Consider the following 23,948-nt stretch of genomic DNA (forward strand, 5'->3'; position numbering starts at 1 on the left):
GCATGCCAGTGATTTTATGTTGCATACTTATAGGGGTGCTTTATTTCGCCACGCGCTCGTTGCAATTCCCAACTGGTTCTAGCTGCTGTGGCATGGAGACCCTGCTGCCGAGCAGCCAAAAGCATACTTACCTGGCGTAGAGGTTAACCGTGATCACGAAGGCGGTTCCTCCGGAGTGAGGCTTGGCCATTGCACCTCGGCTGAGTTGACCTCTGCGATTATTCCTAATGTGAATAACTCGTGCGTGTAATTTTTGGTAGCCGGGAATGGCGTTCGCGCCGTCCCGACATTGATAATTAATTTGAATTTTGAAAATAACGTCCTAAAATCCGGAAAAGAATTCAAAAAAAATACCCAAAAGATTTGTGGCCTTTATTGATTTGAAAAATTGCAAATTTAACGGAAAGCAAGCTGTGTTGGTTCGAATGGTGTTCCAGGCTGCTCGAAACAGAATTGCTAGGACAGGACGGACAATTATCAGTGGCTGCAAGTGGTTCGTGCGAAATACGGTTCAACACAAAAACCTGGAGCTGCGTACGGTCTTCGACGAGATGAATAGGCACTGGAGTCGTTACCATGACATGTTGGTAAGTCACCGAAACCGGCTTGCTAATGCCCTGTCCACATCTCGCACACCCAGGAGGCGCAACAAATGAACCTGGCTGTGCCCATCCCAGAATTCATTGTTTCCATTTGTTATAGTTTTGTTATTGTTACTACCGCCAACCTATGTTAGCTGGCGCGAACAAAGCTGTTGGCATCAGAAAAATATCCCCCACAGCATTTAAACAACAGTAGGGCTTGCTTTCAGAAATTTATTTGTAGAATATTTGGTTTTGATCTTTTTGTTACGCCCTTTGATTTATCTTCAGGTGAAGCTTCTTATTATTGACATCATTCTTTTAATTCTCTACCATTTATTTGAACTGGCCAATGTCATGGCAAGCAATCGTCAATTGGGATTTTTGCCGGCTCTCTAATGCGGTCTGTATATTAACATTTAAAAATGGATTAGTTTGCTCCTCACCCTCTTAGCCTGCGACTCATGCATACATATCTATTTATTAAATTGGAGATTTCGATTTTTATTTTAATGAAAGTTCTTCGTTAGGTAATGCAGAAAAATGTTGCTATCTAAGTACGAGATGTTAAGTTATAATCGACATGGAAATTTTTATATTCTGGGATATTCTTTGAAAGTCATATTCTTGCCTCTTGTTTAATGTATATATGTATTTATGTATATGTATATCAATTGAATATAAAGGTGAGTGTTAATTTATAAATCGTTTGACTCGCTTATCATTTTCATGTTATCTGGACTTTTGTGCGCTTAGCTGCATTAACTATACAAAAATCAATTTCACTTATAAACCTGCTCCAGACCATATCAAATGTCAATATCAAAATTCTCCATATTTGTAGTTTATGGATCTCTACACTTTCTGTATCTTTGTTGCGATAATGTACATTACTACAGCATAGTGGCCATCAATATGTAAACTTATATAGGGAAAGGAAACAAAGGACAGCAAAAACAACAGAAACTTAACAAACTTTAGTGTCCAATAGCTTTTTATACATTTATATTCTTAGGAAAAGTTAGTTGTATTTAAATTAGCTCATTTAATGTCGATAATTTTTACTCTGGCTATACAGTTCATTCATTCTGAATTATTTTCGCTTAAATCAAGCCGCTGTCCAAAATGAATGCAAACAACTATCAAAAAGACTTGCCGTGCATGCGTATTTATCATTATAATATTACATATTCAATATCTTGCCAAATATTTCTGAAGTACCTAGCTTATTCATTTGTCCACTTTTTATTGTCGTACATCTTAGTTGTGGGTCTTTCTGCTTCAGTTACCATTATAAACATATCGCTTATTGTAAACATATACGAATATATATATCATGCTTATATAAAAACACCAATTATGCAAATATAGTTAAAAAAGTTACAAGAAAACCATCCGATAACAAAAACTTCATCCCGTCCAAAGGGGGGATTCTTGTATTCCATTCTAAACGTGGCGTTTGTTTTACATGCATTTCATCTAATATCGTTACAAGAAGCACCACAGTAGTCAGTAGCATTAAATAACATAGTTTTCTTATTTGTCATTAGTTTCTTAGTACATTCGAATTGTGTAAAAGTATTGTATTGTCTGCGAAACTTTTTCAAAATTCACAATTGTGTAGATTTTATTGTCATACAAATTGCATCGATTTCTGTCCTTCCTATATCCATATAATTCTTATTGTACATTGTCATTGAGCTTCAGTTGCAGCCCAAGTAATTCATTTGTTCGATATATTATGTGTGTCGTTTACACACACTCAATATCATCTATTTATTGTCGCAGTGTCGCGTTATTATTGTCGGCTTACGTTTTTATAGAACCGCATATTAAACATGATTCTTGTATCTACATGCCTTTGTAGGTTTCGTAGTAGTTGCTAGAAAAATTACAATTTTTACTGTACTAGAGATGTAGATGTATAAGTAAATTTAATAAGTATACATGTAAAAAAGTAGAATTCCATACTCGTAAATGTACAAAAAGTTCTCGCTGCCTAGCCACAAAAATCTACTGCCAACAACCGATCAAGTTCCGGCCGTGGCTCAACACCCATTCTACGTCCACTGTAGCAGTACAGTGGGCCCTCACGCATGCACACACAATTTCAACAGTTTTACATCTTACGAATTATTGTCAAGATATGTTTTTCAGATGATATTAGCCTGGTTGTGAAAGTCGCCAAGTGGCCAGAAATCCTCGACAGATGAGTGTGAAAAAATATAAATTCGTATCGAGAAGTTGGAAGTTGGATATGCTGTAAGTCTGGGCGGGATATGGTAATGTTAATGTTCAGATATGCTAAGGACCAGGATTCCGATCCCAGAACCTCATCTGTCGAAAATTCTGTCTACAAATCTAGCATTTAATCCACATACTGGCACTATCAGGCAAGTACGTGGCCAAAAAGGGGAAGGCGTGTCGCGACCAGGCTAAATACTGTGAAAATTGCGTATAAAATAAACTGGTGACTGCTGAATTTGGATCCCCCTGAGGCGCCCATGTCCACGACGTTTATTTTCCAGCCGAGATTGTTATGTGTAAAGCACTGCAAGTTAAGTACAATTAGCATTATATTTATGTTTCGTTGCCAATATCGCTCTCACCTGATAGTAAAGCTGATCGGGAGCATTTGTGGGCACCGTCCAGTTGAGATAACCTGGCTCGCCATCCTCGCACTTAAAGACCAAGGTTTTCATGTACTCCTCGAAGGTCTCAATTTCTGCGGATCGATCAATGGTCTGGTGCTCCCATTCGCAATAACGTCCAGCTGACATAAGTGGCAATCATGTAGTTTGGAAGAGCACAGTCTGGATTAGGACTCACCTCCTGTGGGAATAGCATTACCGTCCTCGTCGTATTCCACACCAGCATAGGCCTTCTGTTTTCGCGCTTCGAGACCCATTTTCTGACCAAGTCCACCTTCGGGCGAGTCCGTGATGTAGAACGGATGATATCTGTGCTCAAAGAGAGGTTTTTGTAAATGGTGCCCATCAATAGGGTTTGTCTGCGAACTTATACCTAGCTGGTTGACCATGATCATTGCCGCCCTCGATGATGAACTCGTAGGTCAGGCCACGTTCCACAGTGATTTCAGGGATCAGCAGATCGTTCACATACCAGGCAATGCCCCACGAGGGCACCCCCGTGATGGAGGTATATCCGCGCTTGCCGCCCGTGGGTCCAATGCTGGCACGGAACTTCCTGACACCTTCGATCTTGCGCGTGGGCCATGGCCTGGGTCCACTCTCGTCCTTAACATCGTACAGTGAACTCTTGCAGGCGTGATCGTTCTGAAAGATTGAGGTACTTATTATACATCCATATACACCATTATTATACACAATGGGATGGACCTACCCTCGCCGAGAAGTTGATGCGAATGTCGTCCTGGTTGTGATCACTGGCGGTGTGCGAGTGGGCATTGGCCTCCTTCCGGGAGTTAAGTGGTCCGATGGCTGCAATGACCGACACCTCGCGGTCAGTGGGTATCGGAGCATCGTAGATGGCGTCATTTGGTTGCAGCAGGCGCTTATAGCGGATGCTGGTAACACCATTCTTCCTATCGCCGCTCACTGCAGGAACACAAACGGATGGAATGGATTTGATTTTTTCCATTCGGAGTTATTTATCATCCACTTACAAACAATCACATCATTGCGTCCTCCGATTCGTTCGTCGGGACAAGCACCGCGCTGACCATCGCATTGGGACAAGTCCGAGATAAAGTAATCTTCTGCCCGGAACACGCGGGTCGTGGTGTCGTAGAAGGCCACCACCACGTCGGACTGGGACATCTGGGGTCGACCATTGGCTCCGGACAGACCGAAGGCCATGTACTGATCCTCGGTGATGCGTCCGAAGAGTTCCACCTGCAGATACTCGCCCTGGAGCTCCCACTTCACCTGAAGCTTATTCGGCAGGATCTCGCGACAGTTGCTGTACACTGGACGCGGAGTCGTCGTGGTCTGAAAATGGATCAGGGGGGCAGAGTAAGTGGGTTTGGTCGGCTTGGGAAAGCGGGACATGCATGAGGCTAAGTCTAGTACTCACGGGTGAATACCACCATGAAGGCTAATGCGGCGCGCATAAGTCAAAGAGATATACATTATGAGTTGTGTGCAAATGGGCAAATGCTAGCATATGTATCGGGGCAATCCGGGGTATCCGGCTCTAACTATGTCCGATTTGGACCATCACACTTACCGTGATTTTGGTTTGTCCCAAGGCTGGTGGAACATCCAGGTCCCGAGGTATGTAGACATGTCCGAAGTTGTGCCTGTACTCCACGCACCACACAGCCAGCCAATCGATGTCGTAAACGGTCAGACTTCCCGGCAATTGGATCTCAATGTCCTCGCCCTGATAGCCGCGCAAGGGTTCCAGGGAGCCACTCTCATTGGGAACCTACAGTAAATAGTTCAATATATTCGCAACCATTAAGCAACTGCTCCGAGTCACTGACCTTTATGCCCATGATGTTTGGTTCGCTGCCATTGCCCACCCAGAAGTAGGCATCAGGTCCAGCTCCGTCGTAGTGCAGGTTGGGTCTGGAAAGCAAGAACGAGCACTCAGGTAAGCTGTTTACAATGCAAAACCCCTGGCAAATCTCACATGTAGAAAGTCTTGGCATCCAGCACACTGATGTTGCTGGAACGCAGGCCGTGGGCCAGTCGCTTAAATTCGGGCAATACCCGTGGCTTGGGCACATCCATATTTTGTGGTATGAACACCTCTCCAAAATCAACCTGAAAGGGGTTAAGGTCATTAGACTCTACTTCTTGGGCATATCATTGAAGGTGAACGTGCACATCTTGTTTGTTTCTTTTTCTGGTAGTTAAGGCGTGGCTGCGTGGTTTTTCTTTTTCTACGTATGCATTTTTACATCGCACCACAGCAGATATGAATCATTTTACTTTACTAAAAAACTATACAGCAGTATTGTTCAAGAATAAATTTTTAAAAATTTCAGAATTCGGAATTATTATTAAATTATTTAATGCTTGAACTTCACATGTGTTCCTTTTAAGTGTTTGCTAGAATTAATAATTAAGTCTAAACGAGTGCTTAAAATACAGCTTAACTTTAGGCGAATGTCTCGAATTCTACACGGGATTTTACGCGACACCGCGTCTACATTCGACGCGCTTCTAAGTAAGCAAACAAGCGCGTTGTTGTTGTATACCCAAAACATTTGTACATAATGTGTGTTTATGTATGCCTCCGTGTGGGGCTGACCCGCCCCCCACCCCGCAGCCCAGAAACCCCCAAAAACCCCACGCTCTTGCTAAAAAATCGGGCATGCGCGCTCAAAACTCCACAAACAACACTCGCACACAGATACACACCGACGCACACAGGCACAAACTAACCCCAATCTGGGTGCCACTGTGTGGGTGTGCGGCAGTCAGCCCCCAAGAAGTTTTTTGGCTGTCAGTCAATGGAAGGCAGCGTACACCCACACACACACGCAGACAAACGCACACAGTGGCGGAAGGAGCACCCTGTATGCCACACAGATACACACGAAGCCCATCCGTGTGAGTATCTGTGTGAGTTCGGGGGGACTGGGTGCCTGTCTGTGTGTGTGTTTGTATGCAACCACTTGAGTTAATCAAAAATGTCTGCTGTAATTTATTTTACTACGGCCGCCATCTTTTATTCGACCGTGCAGCGAACTCCACGGCAGCCCCCATTTTTGGGGGGCACCACGCCCACCCCCCGCCGCCCATCCAATTCCAATTTTGGGGAATTTATCTGGAAATGCACTTGTTCGCCGCTTCCTCGCAGGAAACTTAAACAAAAGTAATTTTCGCAGGACCAAGGCAAACATAATTGCCAGCGGACGAAGGACATTGGACAGTGCAATTTGCATATTCAGCACTGTAATTAAAATCTAAAACTCGAATGAAAACAAACTTCCAGGCGGCTGACCCACATTAAAGTGCACGAAAGGATTAGTTGCCTTGGTAAATCCTTCATCTACTCTTAAACAAACGCGAGCGGGGAAACCAAATAACTGCCCTGCTACCCATTTCTATTCCTTTTTTGTGGAAAAGCTATTAAGACCATAATCGATAGTCGGGCAAAGCACAATGCTAAAATCTTTGTGCAGCTGCAGTTAAATTACAAAAATGTAATTACAAAAAGGCTCTTGCCCGGCTAAGTACACACACACAAATCTGAGAGGATGGCGCGTGCCATCCGCAAAAAGAAAAGTAAAAAGCAAAAAAGCGAGAAACCGAAAAAAAGTAATGGAACATAAAGATACGATGGATGGGAAGAAAGAGCGAGGACTCACCGTGAAGCGTCTGCACCACACTGACAGCCATTTAATGTCCTTAATCCTTTTGCCCATGGGTAAGCGCAGTATGATGTCCGTTCGGTTGTGCGCCTGCAAAATGGGGGGATCCCTGTGGGTGGTTCCGAGAGCGAGACGGGTGCCGGGAACGAGAGAGATGCAGATACAGAGTTAAATGGGGTCCAGGGTGTACTAGAGTAAACTACTACTTAAGTGTGTGCTCCGCAGCCATATTCACAGCTTCTTAGAAGCAGCAAACACAGGACTATAGCCACATTCTATTACCAATCAAATGTACAACAGTGTCAGTAACTTAAACAATTTTTCGAACCCGGCATGTACATCAATTTCCCCAATTAAAGCGCAAAAAATGGATAGGAATCAAACATTGACCGGCCCACAGAATGTCAGCAGATTTGTCCGATGGCCACGCCTCCAATTTACACGTTTTTTGCCAGCATGTGCATAGGGATTGAAGTGAAACCAGCCAGAAAATGCAATAGATCGGCCATGGAAGGTTTGTATGCATGTTGCACTGCGACTTGATGTCATTAACATTAAAGCAAAAACCAGGCGAGCGACGACAAAACCAAACACATTTCTCATTTTCGCATATTCGCATTATTTATGAGGCGAACGCTGATGAAGATTTATGGCTAATGCAGCGAACCGAGGCATTACACACGTCTCATGCCCCACAATTTGCCCCTTTCCGTTGTGATTTTCATTTTTCCATTTTCCAATGCACGGCTACAATACTACTACTAGGTTTTCCAACTTTTTGCAACTGCTTTAAGCTTTAGCCAATTAGAGCCTTTTTTCGCGCTTCGTGCTCAACATGGCAATGCTGGTGAAATACGTCAATGCAATTTAAATCTTTATTATAAAGCTGCTGTTTGTTTAAGTTAATAGAACAGAATAAGCCCAGGTAATCCGAGCTCTGCTGGCATACACATAAGTGAACCTTTTACGTATACCTCTTGGTTGGGAAACCTATAAGATACCTTGGCATTGGAATGAAAATGATCCCTCACTTGGCTTAGCCAAGTGCAGCGATGGCTTTTGCGATGATTACATATCCATTACTGCACTTACTGCATCTCATCTCAGGGGTATATTAATAATCAACTTGAAGTCTAAGTATGCCAATCCCAAGGGGCTGAACTGTTTGCCCAGATGAATCTGTATCTGATGTCGCGGATGGCAGAGCCGCATCCTTGGCGGGGAAGCTTGAGCTGCTTTGAGGGCGGCGCAGGATCGATTTATCGCAACTGGGGCAAGTGGCGAGTCAATCAGTCAGTTGGGCGGTTAGTCAGCCGCTGAAGTGGAAAGGTCGACGTCTAATGAATGTCGACGGAGGCCGCGCAATCCGCATTAGACACGGCTAAGCACTTAGCCCACCAACACCCTTGAACTGACACAATGACAGAGGTCCAAGATCCTTGTTCTCGTTTCGAGGTCGTGTCCAGATTTGGTCGACAACTAGGACCACAGTACCAGCTACCAGCTACCAGCAACAGTTGCACCACCGCTCTAATGAGCCAAAACAAATTGAATGGCTCTGTGTCAACAGTGCATCAAATGTATCTGCTGGATACACAAGCGCTTATGTCCCGTTCCTGATGCCAGCAACCCCAAGCGATTGGTCCTTTGTCTCCAGTAGTTTCAGTCCTTCAGTCCCTCAGTCCCTCAGTTCCTCAGTTCTCCAGCTTCAGTTCCTCGAATTGTGTTTGCTTTCGATTCCTAGTTCCATTACAGTTTCCGCCTGGCAAATATGTTTGTTGCTTTATTTGATTTGCTTGTCCTCCCACTTGGCAAGGACCTCTCCGTTCGACATTTATTGATGCACTCAGCCTGGGTTTTGGGTTGCGATTACTTTAGGGCTGGGTGGCTGGGTAGCCATCGATTTTATTTTATTGCTCTCGTTCAGCTCGTTGAACAGCCACATGATATGATATTTACATAAGCCCCTGTGCACTTTCACCCAATTAGTTTAGAATTCAGTTGCCGGCTCGCAAAGAGCACAGGCGTCTTTTCATGTGTGCTGGCCCATTGACTAAGACTAAACTGGCCAACTTGTTGCGCCTGCTGACTGGCACTTTGCATACCCACCAGCTCGATAAACAAAACGCACAACAATCGAGCGCATTTCGCAGACAATAAAACGCGCCAACTCAGCAGACAGCCCAGCCAACCATCCAATCATCCATCCAGCATTCAACACCATTAACCCCCTCAAAATCTGCACACAAAGCCCGCTGGGAAACCACCACCGAAAATATTCTAAAATTATTATGAATATTTCATGTTTCCGTGACGAAGCGCCGCAGCCAAGCCAACGCCCCCGCTTTTTTGTCACTGACACACCGCAGACGGATGGGTTCCGCTCCCAGCAGTGACTACTCAATTAAATTTGTATTAAAGTGCCGCGGTCGGGGCATTAATCACGCCAACAACAATAATAATTAGTACGGCTTTGGCCTTTTAGGAGCGCAGGGCTGCTGGTTGAATGAGCTGAGAAGCTGTTGGATTCCTAGTTAGCAGCGAATTCTTGGATAAACGGAGCTACCTTAAATATAAACATTGTATTTTACCGAGGAAAGGTTAGCTACTATTGACTCCCCATTTGTTTTTGAAATAATGAAGTTTTTAGTGAACTGAAATGGAAGTATTTCGAAAAGATCGTGGACAATGCATACAAAAGCCCGCAAGGTGTGAGATGAAAAAGCATTGCCTACTTATGAGCGCACCGAGGGTGAAGTGACAGCAACAGGCGAAACTACTTGAGTTCTGGGAACAAGTATAGGCGGGGGATTGGGTGATTGGGGGTTGGAGGCCGAATGAATCCGCCAACTTGCTGGCGCTTAATAGAGTTAAAGCCAGTTGGCACATCAGCCAGGGGCGAAATCAGTCGACAGGCAAAACAGTTGTTCGTGTTGCGGCTGCGCTGTCAACGTTGATTAACACAATGAAGGATGATCCGGTTGGTGGGTGGTGGGTGGTGATGGGTTAAAGAATGGGTTGCCCGCTCGACAATGAAGGACAAAACTAAAACTTCGTTTTGCTACTTTGCATGCAGCAAATTTTAATGAAATCTGCATAAATCAGCGCTAAGCGAAAAGGCAAGCGCCAAGGTGGAGGAGGAAACTGTGGGGTTTCTGTACTGCAGATGCAAATGAGATACGCCAGGGGGTGGGGCTTGTTGTGGGCGGTGGGTGGTGGGCGGCGTACGCTGGGTGCGGCACAAAACAGAGCAAGAGCGGGACAAAACAGCATCGCATCATCCTCATTGTCATGGCAACGGGCGTTAATCAGCGCGGCGTCGCTTTTATGCTTCTCAAAAAATTCTAATTTAATTACTTATGCTCGATGCATCCATTGTGACACATGCCCCATCCAAGCCACCCACTCCAGCGGGGGGAGGTAAAACGAGCGTGAACGTAAAGGAAGTGAGCAGCATGAAAGGCAACAGGGGCACTCAGAAAAATATATTTCAACTTTACAAGGATCTTCAAAAACTTGTTTGCGGAAAGTAAGGGAGACAGAAAGGAATCAAACGTCTTCATTTTGTGCAGAACTTTTCTCACTTAGTTCTTTGTTAGTTCGCAAAGTACTCAGCTTCTAATCTAAATTTCAAGCAAACCTCGTATACTTTCTCTGTGTGCTGGAGACTCTCGGGTTGCAGCAGGATTGGCAGCCCTTCAAGGAAGCCTGCCAGAAGCAGTTGGGATAATTAACGCTGATTGGCCTGCCCGAAAAGCTTAGCAGGAAGTCAGTTTTATGGCTGTCACTTGCCGCTCGTCAGCCAGGAGGATGGGAATCTGGGATGGGAAACAACGACAGAACCTTACCCAATGCCAATCAGTTGCATTTATCAATTATCGCTCGGCGACGTTAGGGCACACATACGTACATACGCGTACGTGAAAATCATTAGACATAATAAACGCGCGCAATTTGTTGGCTCAAATGCATGCGATTGCGATAGCAGCGGTGTGCCACATAATACAGCAATCATCATCGTGCTAACACCAGTCCGCCACCCCCGCCACCCAACCCCCAGCGGTTTCCACCCCACCGTCGACCTTCAGCACCACCCCATCCCACAGCGCATTCAGAAGGTGCATGGGCAAACGGGTGGCATGGGTAATGTGTCTGAAAGCGTAAAAGCGTGCAATCGCTACGGCGTTCCGGGCTTCCACCTCCGCATCCACAGCCCTGGCACAATGTTGCTCTTTGTCAGAAGGACAGGAAGCACGAAGGACGAGGGACGAGGGACGAAGGACTAAGGATGGGCATGGGAGCTGGGGAGATGGGGAAATGGAAATGGAGGCGATGCCATCGTTGTACATTGAACTAATAAAGCCCGGCACGTGGCATCAACAATGAAACGCATTAAAGTCGATTACAATATGAATGCCCGTGGTTTGGGCCATGGATTCGCCTTGGATGTTTCCTCTGCATCGGCCTCAACCAACCAACCAACCAAGCAAGCAACACACACATCATCAAACGATTTCTGAAGCGCGAAACCGCGCCGAGCATTTCGCATTCACATTTTCGAATGGGGAAATCCAGTGCGTAAACATTCTCAGCTTTTTCTTTGCCGCTTTCGTTTTGGGAGCGTGATTTGGGATCCGAACTGGAGACTGCGCACTGGGAATGGGAAATGGGAAATGGGCAATGTGAATCCGCTTTTCGGGAATCGCTGATGCCGCGCACGATACGTTCTGTTATTCTTGGGCTTGCGGAAATGTTTTGCCAAAGATTGGATATGCAAAAATGGGCCAGCATAAGCGTAAGATACGTGCTTTAGATGCACTTGAAAAAATACAAATATCTATGTGATTTACCTTGGCATTCAAGAGATGCCCCATCGCCCCCATGAGTATCTAATACAACATACACCGGAGCTAATGTCAATGCCAAGTGGAAAGCCACTTTGCCTTTGCCTTGGAATACAGGTGGTGCGAAGTGGTTTAGGTTTAGGATCAGGGAATTGTGGTGGGGCGGTGGGATTAGTTTGGGGCTGCATTGTTTGTGATAATGAAATATGCAATGCCCGATCCCCAAGCGGGCAAATGACGTCAAATTGTGTGCGTGTCTGGGCTGCAACGCGGGATTAGGCCGAAAAGTAGAGGCAAAAGTGGGTGGTGGGCGGATTTCAACCCGGCTAATACCGGCTTAGTGCGTCCAAGTGGCGGCGCAAGGAGACTGGCAAGGTAAATAGTTGAGTTGAGCGGCTTAACCTTGTGGCGACTCAAAGTAAATAGTGGCAGAGGCTGTAACTTCGCTATCTCTTTTCAGCGCCACCCACTTTCTCCACCCGCCCTGCGGCTTTCTTTGTTCGCTGTTTACTGTTGTTGTGACTGCTTTTTTTGGGGGGAATGGGGTCCTCCTGCCCCCACCCCACACACATGTGACCGCAAATCTAACGTGAAGAAATAAATGAGTTTTTCACATTAGGAGGCAACGAAGCGACACCACCAACGGCAACTTGCTGGGCCACAAAGGCGCCGGATAGCAAAAGGAATACGACAACGAGCACAAATGGCAGCCGAGATGAAAAATGTTTTTTAATTTTTGAAAGTGGTTTCATTGTAAGCCGTGCGTAACGTAAACTCTGCAAGGATACGGCGGCGGGCATACTCGTACATATGCCCAAACATTCGCTCACGTTCTGAGGAAATGGCCTGCTGCGCTCGAGTAGCCAGGACATCTCCATCACCATCGCCATCGCCATCTCCATCACCATCGCCATCACCATTTTCCATCTTCATCTCGGACAAGGTCCAGTCCGCCCATCAATGGCTACCCCCAAGTGTGGCAACTATTGTATGAAGTGCATTCTTGGCACTGCACGATACTCACATGCCCGTGTACTCCTCCGGATAGGGAATGATGTACCCCTCGGGACTGGGCCTTGCCGTCTCGCCCACCCAGAAGAAGGCGTCCGGTCCTGTGCCGTCGTAGGCAAAGGATTTGACGAACAGCGTCGACTCGTCCACCGCGTAGATTTTGCCCTGGGGAAATGAGTATGAATCAAGTGTTTAGATAAAAAAACTTTTGAATTTCAACTACAAATAGTTTACAAACATCGTAATGTGCTTTATAAAACAAACTATTATACAAGCTGATGGTAAGTTCCACATTACTAACATACTCCTTACTAAAAATCATTAGCAAACACACTAAAGCCTTAGTTCAGTTAACTATGTTAAATCATTTTTATTTTGTTGAACCAGAATGACACATGCTTAAATCGTATAGTAGAAAAATCCTAAGAGCACTTCTTATTGTGCCCAATTTGGCAAAGCTTAACTTGCCAAAAAAGGCAGTACTTATATGAAATGTAAAACTCACCTTGATGCCATGGGCAAAGTTGGTAAAGTCTCCGATAAGGCGACCGTAGTAGGGTTCCAGTGGAGCTCGTCCGGCGGCTGTGGATGAAAGGAGCGGGTTGTGGGATCGTTAGTTGGAGCAGATTTAATTGAAACGGAGCGGCCAAAAAATAAGTTTTCCACCCCTTTCACAAACACTGAGACGGATGGACGAGACTTCAATGCGGTGCATTTGCAGGTGCTTTTGCTGCAATTTCTGCTACGGATTCATAATCCGGAGGCGGAGGCTCAAGGAAATCGCTGGACACGGACAAAGAGCGAAGCCTGCCTTGCAAATTAATCCTCAGTCGAAAGAACTTTGCCATACAAAAGTTCGCTGCCGTGACGATGTGCCTCCAACCACCATCCAGTGGATGATGGTTACGGTGAACGAGGAACGATGAACGATGAAGATGACTATGATGAACTGGCTCTGTTTGCCAAACTCTTGACAAGTCCCCGGGGGAGTTGTTGGCATGCCTTTCCCTTTGGGATTGCGCCATGAAATTGATTGAAAACCATGAAATATATTGAAATTCAATGCTAAGCTCGACTTGGCTGCCACAGTACTTGCCACTAAACAATGCAAATTTGTGCCAAATGTTTCTTAAAAGAACAGAAACAGCCAGACAGCCTCCAATTGATAGGTGTCAGAGGTGGGAAACTGCGGGGGTTTGCAATTTCAGTTTGTTTCTGGCTGCTTGTCGATTCGATATTAAATCCCAAAGCCGTGAGCTGCTCCCATCCACAATCGTTGGCAGGGAATTCCCCAGAATGTCTCAATTGAAGATGGTACGTAGATGGCAAATGGTGGCTGGTAGCCAGGACGATAGAAACAACAAAAGCGTAATATGAATTAAATCAACTAATGCGTGCATTAATCTCTGAAGTCCTGGCCCACCGAGCACGTGGCCCCAAATGGCATATATACGTGCTCGAGGATATTTATACAAAGTGATGACGAGCACGTTGACAACCCCCAGCCCCCAATAAAGAGAAAAGCCCTAGGAAAACCCCCCCTTTAATAGTCACCGCCTAAGGCTGCCCGGCACACGACCACCGATGGTTGTTGTTAATAATGTTTGGTTGCTGCCTGCTCGGGTTCACGGATTTTTCGGGGAAATGGGGTAGGGGGTGGAACAAATAATACTCAATGGCCATGTCTATCTTTCTGGCTGGCTGAGTGGATGTGTCTGGGGCGTCTGTCTCCTGATATTTCGTCACTGGGAGGCGATAAGATTTCCAGCAGCCGATAAAAAAGGGAAACGGAGCACAGGCACAGTTGCCAAGCAGATGGCTTTATTTTTGACTTGTTGCCAGGTTCTCCCGGCAAAATTGATTGGCAACGCACAGCACAGCAACCAGCATCGACTGTCCAGTCACTTTGTCAATTGAATTCGCAGCGAAAGAGTCGCAGTTTGCCGTCCCAAGGACATCGAAGACAATAAACGCTTTTAATCCACTAATGCCCAGCTAGCAGAGGAAAGGATCGCTGACACATAAGCCCTATAAATTAACGGGTTGCCAAGGATACTTAGCAGGGCATCCCCTTTGCATCGAGACCTCCTGCCCAAAATCCGAATCTGCATATAACCAACCATCAAATCAGAAAGGGTTGAGCCCGGCCGTCTCGCCCCTTGGTTATATCCCTAATCCCATCTCCAATCCGCTCGACAAGTGCCCCGTGGGGGTGGGTTTCCAGACCGTGTAACCACAGGCAACCAGTGCATTCTGCATCTGATTTTCGGGCTCGTCGCCAGCGGTAGCGAATGACTGAGATGGATGGCCAAATGATTGACTTTCCAGGTTGTGGTAAATATTTGCATTAAACCTTGCTGAATTCACAAGCGAAACAAGTAAAGATTATAGCGTTACATCTTGCATATAATTAGAAAGATCTTGTGTACCGACTTATCTAAACGTGTACCGAAAATAATCAACTGTCAGCTTATTTGCAATTGAATTGAGTAGAGTAGAATTTGTATTAATTATTTATGTCGGGACGGCGCGAACGCCATTCCCGGCTACCAAAAATTACACGCACGAGTTATTCACATTAGGAATAATCGCAGAGGTCAACTCAGCCGAGGTGCAATGGCCAAGCCTCACTCCGGAGGAACCGCCTTCGTGATCACGGTTAACCTCTACGCCAGGTAAGTATGCCTTCCAGCGCTCAACTCTGGGAACTCGATAGGGAAACTGCTAGAACCAATTGGGAATTACAGGCGCTGCATGAGTGCAAGGACAAAGTAGGCTCGGCTAGGGGTTGCAAAATTCAGATAGCCGCAGGTAGGCATTTTTCAAACACAGCCTCGCACATTTTCCGCAATTAACCGGATACGGAAATAATGTTATTAGAACTGCCGTTTGAGTCATCATCATATTTATTCCCTTTATTTACTTAGCGACATCAAAGGAACAAACGATAATTAAATTCGCACTAATCTGCCCGTAATTTATTTTATCACATGCCCATCTTCGACTTTGACGTCGTCATCAACATCATCATCCTCGTTCGTGGTGGTTCGGTTTGGGTTCATTGGGCTCGGGCTTGGGTTTGGGCTGAGATCCTGTAACGCACGCACGACCAGGACACACGAAATTCCAAATCAAATTTTCATTTACTTCCGAAATAGACTCGTCCTGGGCGAAAAAGTTAAGGGGACGACGGAAAGGCGGAAAGCAGGTCGTCCTCCCCCCGGCGAAGGACTCATTGGTTGGTGGCCCACCTCATTAAAGCTCGGAAATATTCCTCCCCAGGAATGTTGTGCCCTGCTCTTCTGATGGGGGATGCTGCTGTTGGTACATCTGTATTTGTCTTTCCCACTGCGAGGGTGTGTGTGTGTGAGTGCTCCCTTGTCGGGTGTGTTTGTGTGCTGGTGTGAGCTTGTGTGTGTGGATGGTAAATCGAATAAAATTTAGCTGACTCAATAAAAATCAAAAAGCGTTAATGCTAACGATATGACTTTAACCTGAAACCGAGTAAATTGTTGCTTGTGTCAAAGCCAAAAAAGAATAGGAAAGGGACGACGCCCCCGACCCTCGACCCACCGATTCCACGTTTCTCTCGTCCTTCGCAGCGTGAATTTGGGCGGAAAGTCGGCAGGATATGGCAACTGGAAGCAATATTGCAACGTAATCTGACAGCGACAATTTTTTTCTGCCGAACTCGGACCGACGACTCCTTTCTTGGCATCGGAAACTTGGCAGGCAAGCGAGAGCGTTTAATAAATGATGATAAATAAATAAGGAAGCGCGAAAAAGGAGGCTGGACGCTTACGTTTGGCCAAGGAGGAGGAGCACAAAAACGCAAGGCAGTTAATGGATGAGTGGAATGGGATTTTGAGGGATTTGCTAAGGACTCAACTTCCCTGCCCATGATCGATGATTGGGAAAAGCGCAAACTAGCCGTTGCTGGTAAGACATTTGTTTAAATTAACTTCCGCTCTAACTTACTCTTCAATCTAGTTAGCGACTGAAGAGTTAGATTTTTAATATTTATTTTTAATGTCGGGACGGCGCGAACGCCATTCCCGGCTACCAAAAATTACACGCACGAGTTATTCACATTAGGAATAATCGCAGAGGTCAACTCAGCCGAGGTGCAATGGCCAAGCCTCACTCCGGAGGAACCGCCTTCGTGATCACGGTTAACCTCTACGCCAGGTAAGTATGCCTTCCAGCGCCCAACTCTGGGATGTCCTTGAGGGATCTGCCAGAACTGCTTGGGAATTTCAGGCAGAGTGTCGAGGATATTTCACCGAGAAAGTATGCAACACGGCTTACTTGCACTCTTATACCTGAAGGCAAAGATTTTGTGTATGACCGGACTTCCTAGCCCGTAATTTGTAATTTAAGGACTTTAAGTCCGGAGCCCTGTGGTGCGCTATCTGCGCCCGGGTGAAGCCAACACTCCTGGGAGATTTGTGAGCTCCCTGCTGCGCGGGCGCCGCCCACCGTCTTAGAAGGGGGCGTGTCCGCTCAGCTGGAAATCAGCGCAACTCGCATTTGTATTTATTTCAATTTTATGACTTCATGTTAGCCGAAACCTAGCCACAAACGAAATGAAACTCAAATATGTACACAAAGTTTCAATCTGGCTGGCTGCCTGGCTGGCTGGCTGCCTGGCTGGGTAGCAATGTGTAAATCCGGCGCGGAGATTAGAACATTTTGCGCGCCAGCATCGCAGTGGGTGGATTGGGCGAGGGAGTTCAAGGCGAGGGGCGTGGCAGCGTGGGTGTAAACCCACAAGGACATCGTCCCATCTCGCTCTGTCTGCTCGACGCGGCTATGGTGGTGATTTCACATGGGAATCACACAGATCACCCAAAGCTGAAAACTCCACTTTGAGCATTTTGTACCCACTTAATACCTTAGTCCTTCGGCAACAACAACAACAACAACAACAATAGGAGCAGCAGCAGCAACTGCAGCAACAGGAGGCAGGCAGGGAATCGCTTCTTCAGCGGCACGCTTGAGCTAATTTAATCGCCGCAAATTGCTCGACAATCTGCCCGGCATTAGAGCTGCTCCACACACGTGAATTGCGAGCACCCCCGGCGTATACGGGATATGCGATATGGCATGATGCGGTGTATGTTGCTGGGACCGGGGATGCGAATTATGGCGGGGATTTGATATGGCTGCTGGTCTGAAGTAGATTACATTGGCATGGCAGCAGGACCCAAAAAAGAAATAATAAAATCAGTGCTCCTCTGCGGACTGCGAACAGGCGATAAGCTTGTTAAAAACTGCACTTTTCCAGTACCGCACAAATTCCACGCACAAAGCGAAATTTAGTAAACATAAATTGGTCAGTAATTTGACATGTTTTCGGTGCAATTAGGGTTTTTTGTAAACTATATCTATAACTATATCTTGCAGTCCTTAATTGAAGCTAATCCCTGCAATACAGGGACGTACTTTACCTAACTCGCTGCTGAATTTTAATCCTAATTCCGCATACCCAACCCATGTTCATGATCCACTGAAAGTGCAAAGCGAAAGGAAGTGGAGTGATGTAAGCACAGCATTGCACAACCAAATCAGTTTGATATTTTCGCTGTTATGGCTTTGGTCTGTCGATGGTTGCGGTTGTTCCATTGTCCCAATGTGCCATTGCACCACTGCACCACCCACCGTGGACAATTGAAATTCAATGAACCGCACCACCGCCGCTCCAACTGCCAAGCGGCCAACTTCAATGGGCCAGCGGAAAGTTACCAAAATGGCTGAACAAAAGTGCAGGCCAACGACGTTTAATTGGCCGCTCCGCTTCCCAAATGTGGCCATATAAAGATCCCCATCGAAATTTGAGCGAATCACCTATGAATCTGACTATGTGGGTGGATTGCTCGCCGTCATTCAAAGTCAAATTCGCATATTCATTTCACTTATTTTTGAAGCAATTGAAAAACATTTGACTGATAATCATTTCGAACAGGATATTGTTCATAAACGAGTGTTAGCGCACAACTGACGTTAAGTGGAATATAACGATGGAGTTTTAATCACTTATTCCATCTGCCCGAATCCCATGACGCTTTCAATAAGTGTTTACTTTACTATTATGGTGGAAGCATTCTTCATAATGAATGAAAAATGAATACAACCCATTTCGATTCCCAGCGCTTAGCATCATTATCAACCGGATGCGTATAGCATCCTACATATATAAAGTACATTTATGCTCAAATTTTGATCAGCGGAAGTCGATTGATTCATTTTTGATTCCAATGTTAAAGTTTATACAGTTGTTTTCTGAATACCCCACCTAAAGTGAAGTTTAGTTTACCAATTCAATTTATTTTCCAGGGATTCTAAAAAAAAAACAAAAGGTGTCATGTTAGTGTTAACCCACTAACCCAGCTTCCTGAACTCAACAAAACGCAGCCACTTCTGTTTAAAAACTGGTTTCATTATATTTACGAGTTTTGTCGTATATATCTATTTACTGGTAACTGGAATCGCATGCGTAAGTCAAGACACGCACTTTTCAGACCGCTCGATTGCGACTACGTCGACACACTTTCGTTTTTAGCAGGCCTTTTTAATTTACATGGACGGCAAGTCAAGCGTCTCATTGGTTTTTAAACCGGGTTCAACTGAATGCAGTTCGCATGATTTTCATTTTCATTTTCATTTTTATATTCGTATTGCATTTTTTTCGAATTTTCTTTGAGCTGGAACTCAACTCGGTTACGTAAGTGCGAGACTGGGGCGACAAGATTGCCGCCGACTCACTTCTGTTTATGTGTTACTTTTGGGGCAAGACGGTTTGTATCTGGGAACTGTGTGGGCCAGGTACAAAGATACTCGGTCTTTGAACCGGTTTCCACATTACGCCATCACCATGCCCGATTTTTGGCAGTACCACTAGGGCCGAGATATGAATGATTTAGTTTGTTTGCGGTTCATTGGCCCCTCTAATGCCTTATCGCGGTGTTTTGCATAATGCGAAGAGTAATTTTGGGCCATAAATAAGAATTTCCTTGCTCGCCGACAGTTGCCTGAATTTATAAGGAAATGTCGGGCAAGCCAAATGAATCGAAAGGAAAGTAACCCATTAGTCAGCTAGATATGAACAAAGAGCAGTAATTTAAAATGCTTCCAAGGGCAGTACTGCCAGCTTCAACTCACTACGGGTAATTTGAAAAGCAACCATTCAGCTTTTGGCCAAACTACCATTCCCACATTCAAATTGGTAGTACCTAGTACCCGGGTAGGTATCTATGACTTTTTGCGTGACCAATTCTCGTTCATTGAACCCCACTGACATTGCGTCACTGGCCAGTCGAGCGCGGACCATCTAATTATGGCAATTAGGTAGTCATAGCCATAGTTTTTGGTATGCAAAACAATGGGTATGCGTTGATTTAGAGTCCCTTATTTACATAATTTATTCGCACGATTGTTAATTGGAGGAAAAGACAGCAAAATTAGTGTGAAGTGCTCAAGAAGAATGCCTATGAATATATATATTTCTATAAGGAATGCTGAATTCGTATTTATGATCTTAACTGTGACGATATTTGGCCCAAATTCTGAAAGCGTGCAATGTGTACCTGCTGCAAATACACTATCTTGAACGGTGATAATTGATATAATTGGAGTATTTATGCTCTGAAAACCGCGTGTCACATTTATCTCTTGGATATTGTTGTCTTTGCAAGTCAGCCTTAATTTTCCACGACATGAAAATTAAACGAGCTGAAGGTAAACCTAAATACAACTCAGATATTTACTTTTTTAAGTTGAACTATTAAAGCCGTCTTGCCAAGTACTTTGTATAATAAATCTTACAAGACGTTGTCTTCGATTTTAATTACAGTCTCGTGATGGGTGCTAATAGCTTTTACAGGCATTTGTTTTGCAGCTATAAGCTGAAGTTTTTTACGGCATTACAAAAAAAAAAACTACGTATGAAGATGATGCATCAATTTACTACTTTCTTGGTTGAAAACTCATTAAACGTACATCATAGCCCAGAGCTTAAGTCATCTGCGATACATTCGGCCTTTTATTAAGTTCACACTCGCCAAGCCTCAATTGAAATTGAGCAACTTTCGAGGGTTTTGAGGCTCGGCGAATAAAAAGAGGCACTTGAATTAATTGAGGTTTCGTTAAAGTATTCACTCTTAACCAAGTTGCCTGAGGCCAAATTCGTCATACTTGTGACTTGGCTTTGGCACTTATTGAGCCATCTGCTGGATGTGCAGACAAGCCGCAAGACGGCATTTATCCAAGTATTCTTGACGAATGCCAACAGAAAAAAGCGAAAGTGCTTTGCGCGCAGCCTCATCATAAAAATTGAAATCACATTGAAGCCATTTTACTAAAATGTTAAATATTTTTTATACACATCAAATGTTCAAATCCTGTGAATTTTACATCATAAAATGGGGTGTGAATTCAAAGAGAGGATTATAATTGGCTTGCAGGTCGTATGAGTAATGTTTAATTTAAGAATCACCATAATTTTCGATCACAAGCAGCTATTATTAATTAACAAAGTATTAATTGGTCACAAAGCGAACTCAAATTTTTTCCATTAAATCCATTATTAGAATAATGATACAACAGCATTAATGACAGACTTTTCTATTATTAGGCATCATTTCTCTGTTTCTATGGTATTAATTGGTGACCTTCCCGCTGCTGATATGTTGACCCCACGCTGTCCACGCGGCACCCACACAGAGGCACGCCGAAGGACACCCACGGGACACACGGATGGGGGGCACTCACTCACCTTGACAGACGTGGCATTGCAGGAGCACTGCAACCGCAGCAACAACAGCGAGCTGCGACCATGTGATGATGATGGGTAATCCTCGTGCGGTCGATGGTGTTATTGTTGCTGCTCCTGCTGCTGCTGCTGATGGGGCTTCCGCTTGTCCCTGACGACGCGTTTTCCACGAGGTGGTTTCCCTGACCAACCTGCTCGCTTTCCTCCACATTTTCGGCTGGGCGATTGAAACAAAAGGCGGAATCAAAGCAAAAGTAATTTCGATAGCTCCCGAAATTTTTCCCCTCGTATCGAACTCTTGGATGCTTCAACGTTTCCCAGAATCCTGCGCTTGCGTGCGTGGGTGCGAATGCCCGGGTTCTGGTTTTCCGGGCACAGGTGCCTCCGGGCTGGGGGGTGGTGCTCAGGTGGGCGTTTAGAGTTGCGCGCTTTGACTTTGTTTCAGATTAGGTTTTTCTTAATTTTTGGTGGGTTTCCTTCAAGCCAACCAAAGAACTTGGCGGCAAGGTGTAGTAATCCGTAGTCCTTGGCGTAATTCTTGTTTCGAGGTCTCAAGGTGCTCTATATACACACAAGCCTTCGCTACATATATACATGTATCGGTATGTACTGCGATTTTGTTGGTTACTTGTTTTCTGTTTACTTTTTGTATGTTTTAGCTTGTAACTTTAAGTTGCATAACATTTGCTTTTTGCATTTGCAAAGCAATGCATTTACGATTAACGCACTTATGAATTTCTTTCAGAAATTTCTCTAATTATTGCACAATTTTCACATTAACATTTATTGTAGTCGAGCTTAAACGCAATTTACTTAAAGTAAATCTTGTGTTTTGGTTATGTTTTACTTGATTGTGTTAAAAAAAACGGTGAAAATTAAACGAAAAAGTTTTATTTTGGGCTAGGCCCATTCTCGTTTTTACGGGTTTTTAGTTCGCGCACTATTTTTATTCGTTTCTACATGGATGCTAAACGTGGATCAGTTAAATAATAGTTGATTTCGATATCCGGCTTAGGTGCAGTTGGCTGCGAATTCGGTTTGGTGCATCCTTTTCTTGTTGTGCAGATTTTTTCAGCGCCAAAGTGGAGGAAAGTGATGCGGGAAAAGCGTTACGCGCGTCAGGGCGAATCGAGCTTCAGACTTAGTGTGACCGCAGCGGGAGCGATGGAATTTGCTTTTGGTGTGGCTGCACTCGCGTCCCCGAATGATACCACTCGCTGCTGGAAGAAATGCCAAACGAAATCGTGTAAGCTTGAAAATATACCATAGGGCAGAGGCTTTTATAAGGGGTGTTCTTCATACATTTAATATAAACATAAACATGTCTTAAAACTTAAATTAATTTGTAGAATGAATTGCAGAGAATTGAATATCTGAACCTCTCAAAATTGTTTTAGAGCTCTACATGTACTGAGCTATCAATTCCTTATATTTATACAAATAATAAACTGAAATTTAACTGTAAGTATCTTATCTAAATTATCATATATTATCTTATCAACCAATTTTCAGCATACAATTTTTTTGTTTTAATTGTTCTTTCAAATCCTGCCGCCCAGGTGGCGTACTCAGCGACCGTTAAATTCAAAATGTTCATGCTCAGAGCAAAATAATTGAAATAAAGTCAGAGCCTCCTCCATTTTTTCATCTGTTGTCCCTACACTGCCTTTAGTGCAACCGCAAAGGCCACAAAAACATGACAGTACGCACAGGAAAACAAGCATTGCAAATGACTTCACAACTGTACGGAAAATCGTACTGTCCGCATGCGGTTTCGTTGTGCCAAGTTAAAATATTTGCATTTGCGGTCTAGTCCTTTTGCATTTCCAACCACCAAATAATCCTTTTAGATCCTGTTTGTGGATACTCTGTGTATATTATTTTTTTAAACGGGCGCAAGAAGGCAAGGAGTTCATTCTTGCACTCATTTAACTTTAAAGTTTTGGCCATAGTGAATAGTAAGATAAGGAATAATACAAGACAAGGGAATAGCATTGGAAAAACGGATACTAGAGTGTGGTGAAGGTGACGAGTAAGGGAAGAGGGCGTTGCGCATCCGGCAAAATACAAAGCGCAAAACTTTTACTACAAGCGCGTAAGCACCGCCACATCTCCATGAAGGGGAGCCTAAGAGCATTAAGGGGAGGTAATCCGGAAGTTGCGAGTGGAATGGAAAATGAATTCTGCGCATGTGAGAGGTTATTTTGATGCTAATAAACATTCAAAAAATTTGCGCCAAACTTGAATCCAAGTTCTCCACCAAGGTTCGGGAACGCACTAAGATATAGCATACACCTGCGGTATATTTCTGGAACTATCGCAATCGATATTCGCTGCGAAGACATCGATGCTGCTGCAATCGATTTATGTTTCATCTCTATGCGCAACGGTCACTCTGATTTCATCAAACGGAACGGACGTGTTTCAGCAGACTA

The 23,948-nt window shown here is 44.6% G+C and overlaps 1 protein-coding gene and 3 non-coding genes across 4 annotated transcripts in view; 1 reads left to right on the plus strand and 3 right to left on the minus strand.

Moving 5' to 3' along the window:
• Positions 1–123: 123 nt before the first annotated feature.
• Positions 124–288, plus strand: LOC6555314. Its single transcript, XR_046886.2, has one exon. It is a non-coding gene; the product is annotated as a U1 spliceosomal RNA (small nuclear RNA).
• Positions 289–1,189: 901 nt separating this feature from the next.
• Positions 1,190–23,948, minus strand: part of LOC6555372 (protein Skeletor, isoforms B/C) — a 38,161-nt gene continuing 15,402 nt past the window's right edge. The window contains exons 2-14 of the mRNA XM_001982051.3: positions 21,517–22,733; positions 13,249–13,325; positions 12,757–12,908; positions 6,886–6,997; positions 5,199–5,332; positions 5,050–5,134; positions 4,791–4,991; positions 4,228–4,552; positions 3,945–4,159; positions 3,606–3,877; positions 3,411–3,541; positions 3,191–3,354; positions 1,190–3,132 (exon numbers count right to left, since the gene is read on the minus strand). Coding sequence (XP_001982087.1) covers positions 2,971–3,132; positions 3,191–3,354; positions 3,411–3,541; positions 3,606–3,877; positions 3,945–4,159; positions 4,228–4,552; positions 4,791–4,991; positions 5,050–5,134; positions 5,199–5,332; positions 6,886–6,997; positions 12,757–12,908; positions 13,249–13,325; positions 21,517–21,724 — 2,238 coding nt within the window. The 5' untranslated portion in view covers positions 21,725–22,733 and the 3' untranslated portion in view covers positions 1,190–2,970. The remainder of the gene's footprint in view (positions 3,133–3,190; positions 3,355–3,410; positions 3,542–3,605; positions 3,878–3,944; positions 4,160–4,227; positions 4,553–4,790; positions 4,992–5,049; positions 5,135–5,198; positions 5,333–6,885; positions 6,998–12,756; positions 12,909–13,248; positions 13,326–21,516; positions 22,734–23,948) is intronic.
• Positions 15,262–15,426, minus strand: LOC6555373. Its single transcript, XR_046887.2, has one exon. It is a non-coding gene; the product is annotated as a U1 spliceosomal RNA (small nuclear RNA).
• On the minus strand, positions 16,775–16,939 carry LOC6555374. Its single transcript, XR_046888.2, has one exon. It is a non-coding gene; the product is annotated as a U1 spliceosomal RNA (small nuclear RNA).

Source organism: Drosophila erecta, unplaced genomic scaffold, assembly GCF_003286155.1.
Source record: "Drosophila erecta strain 14021-0224.00,06,07 unplaced genomic scaffold, DereRS2 tig00000000-arrow-pilon, whole genome shotgun sequence".
Lineage (NCBI taxonomy): Eukaryota > Metazoa > Arthropoda > Insecta > Diptera > Drosophilidae > Drosophila > Drosophila erecta.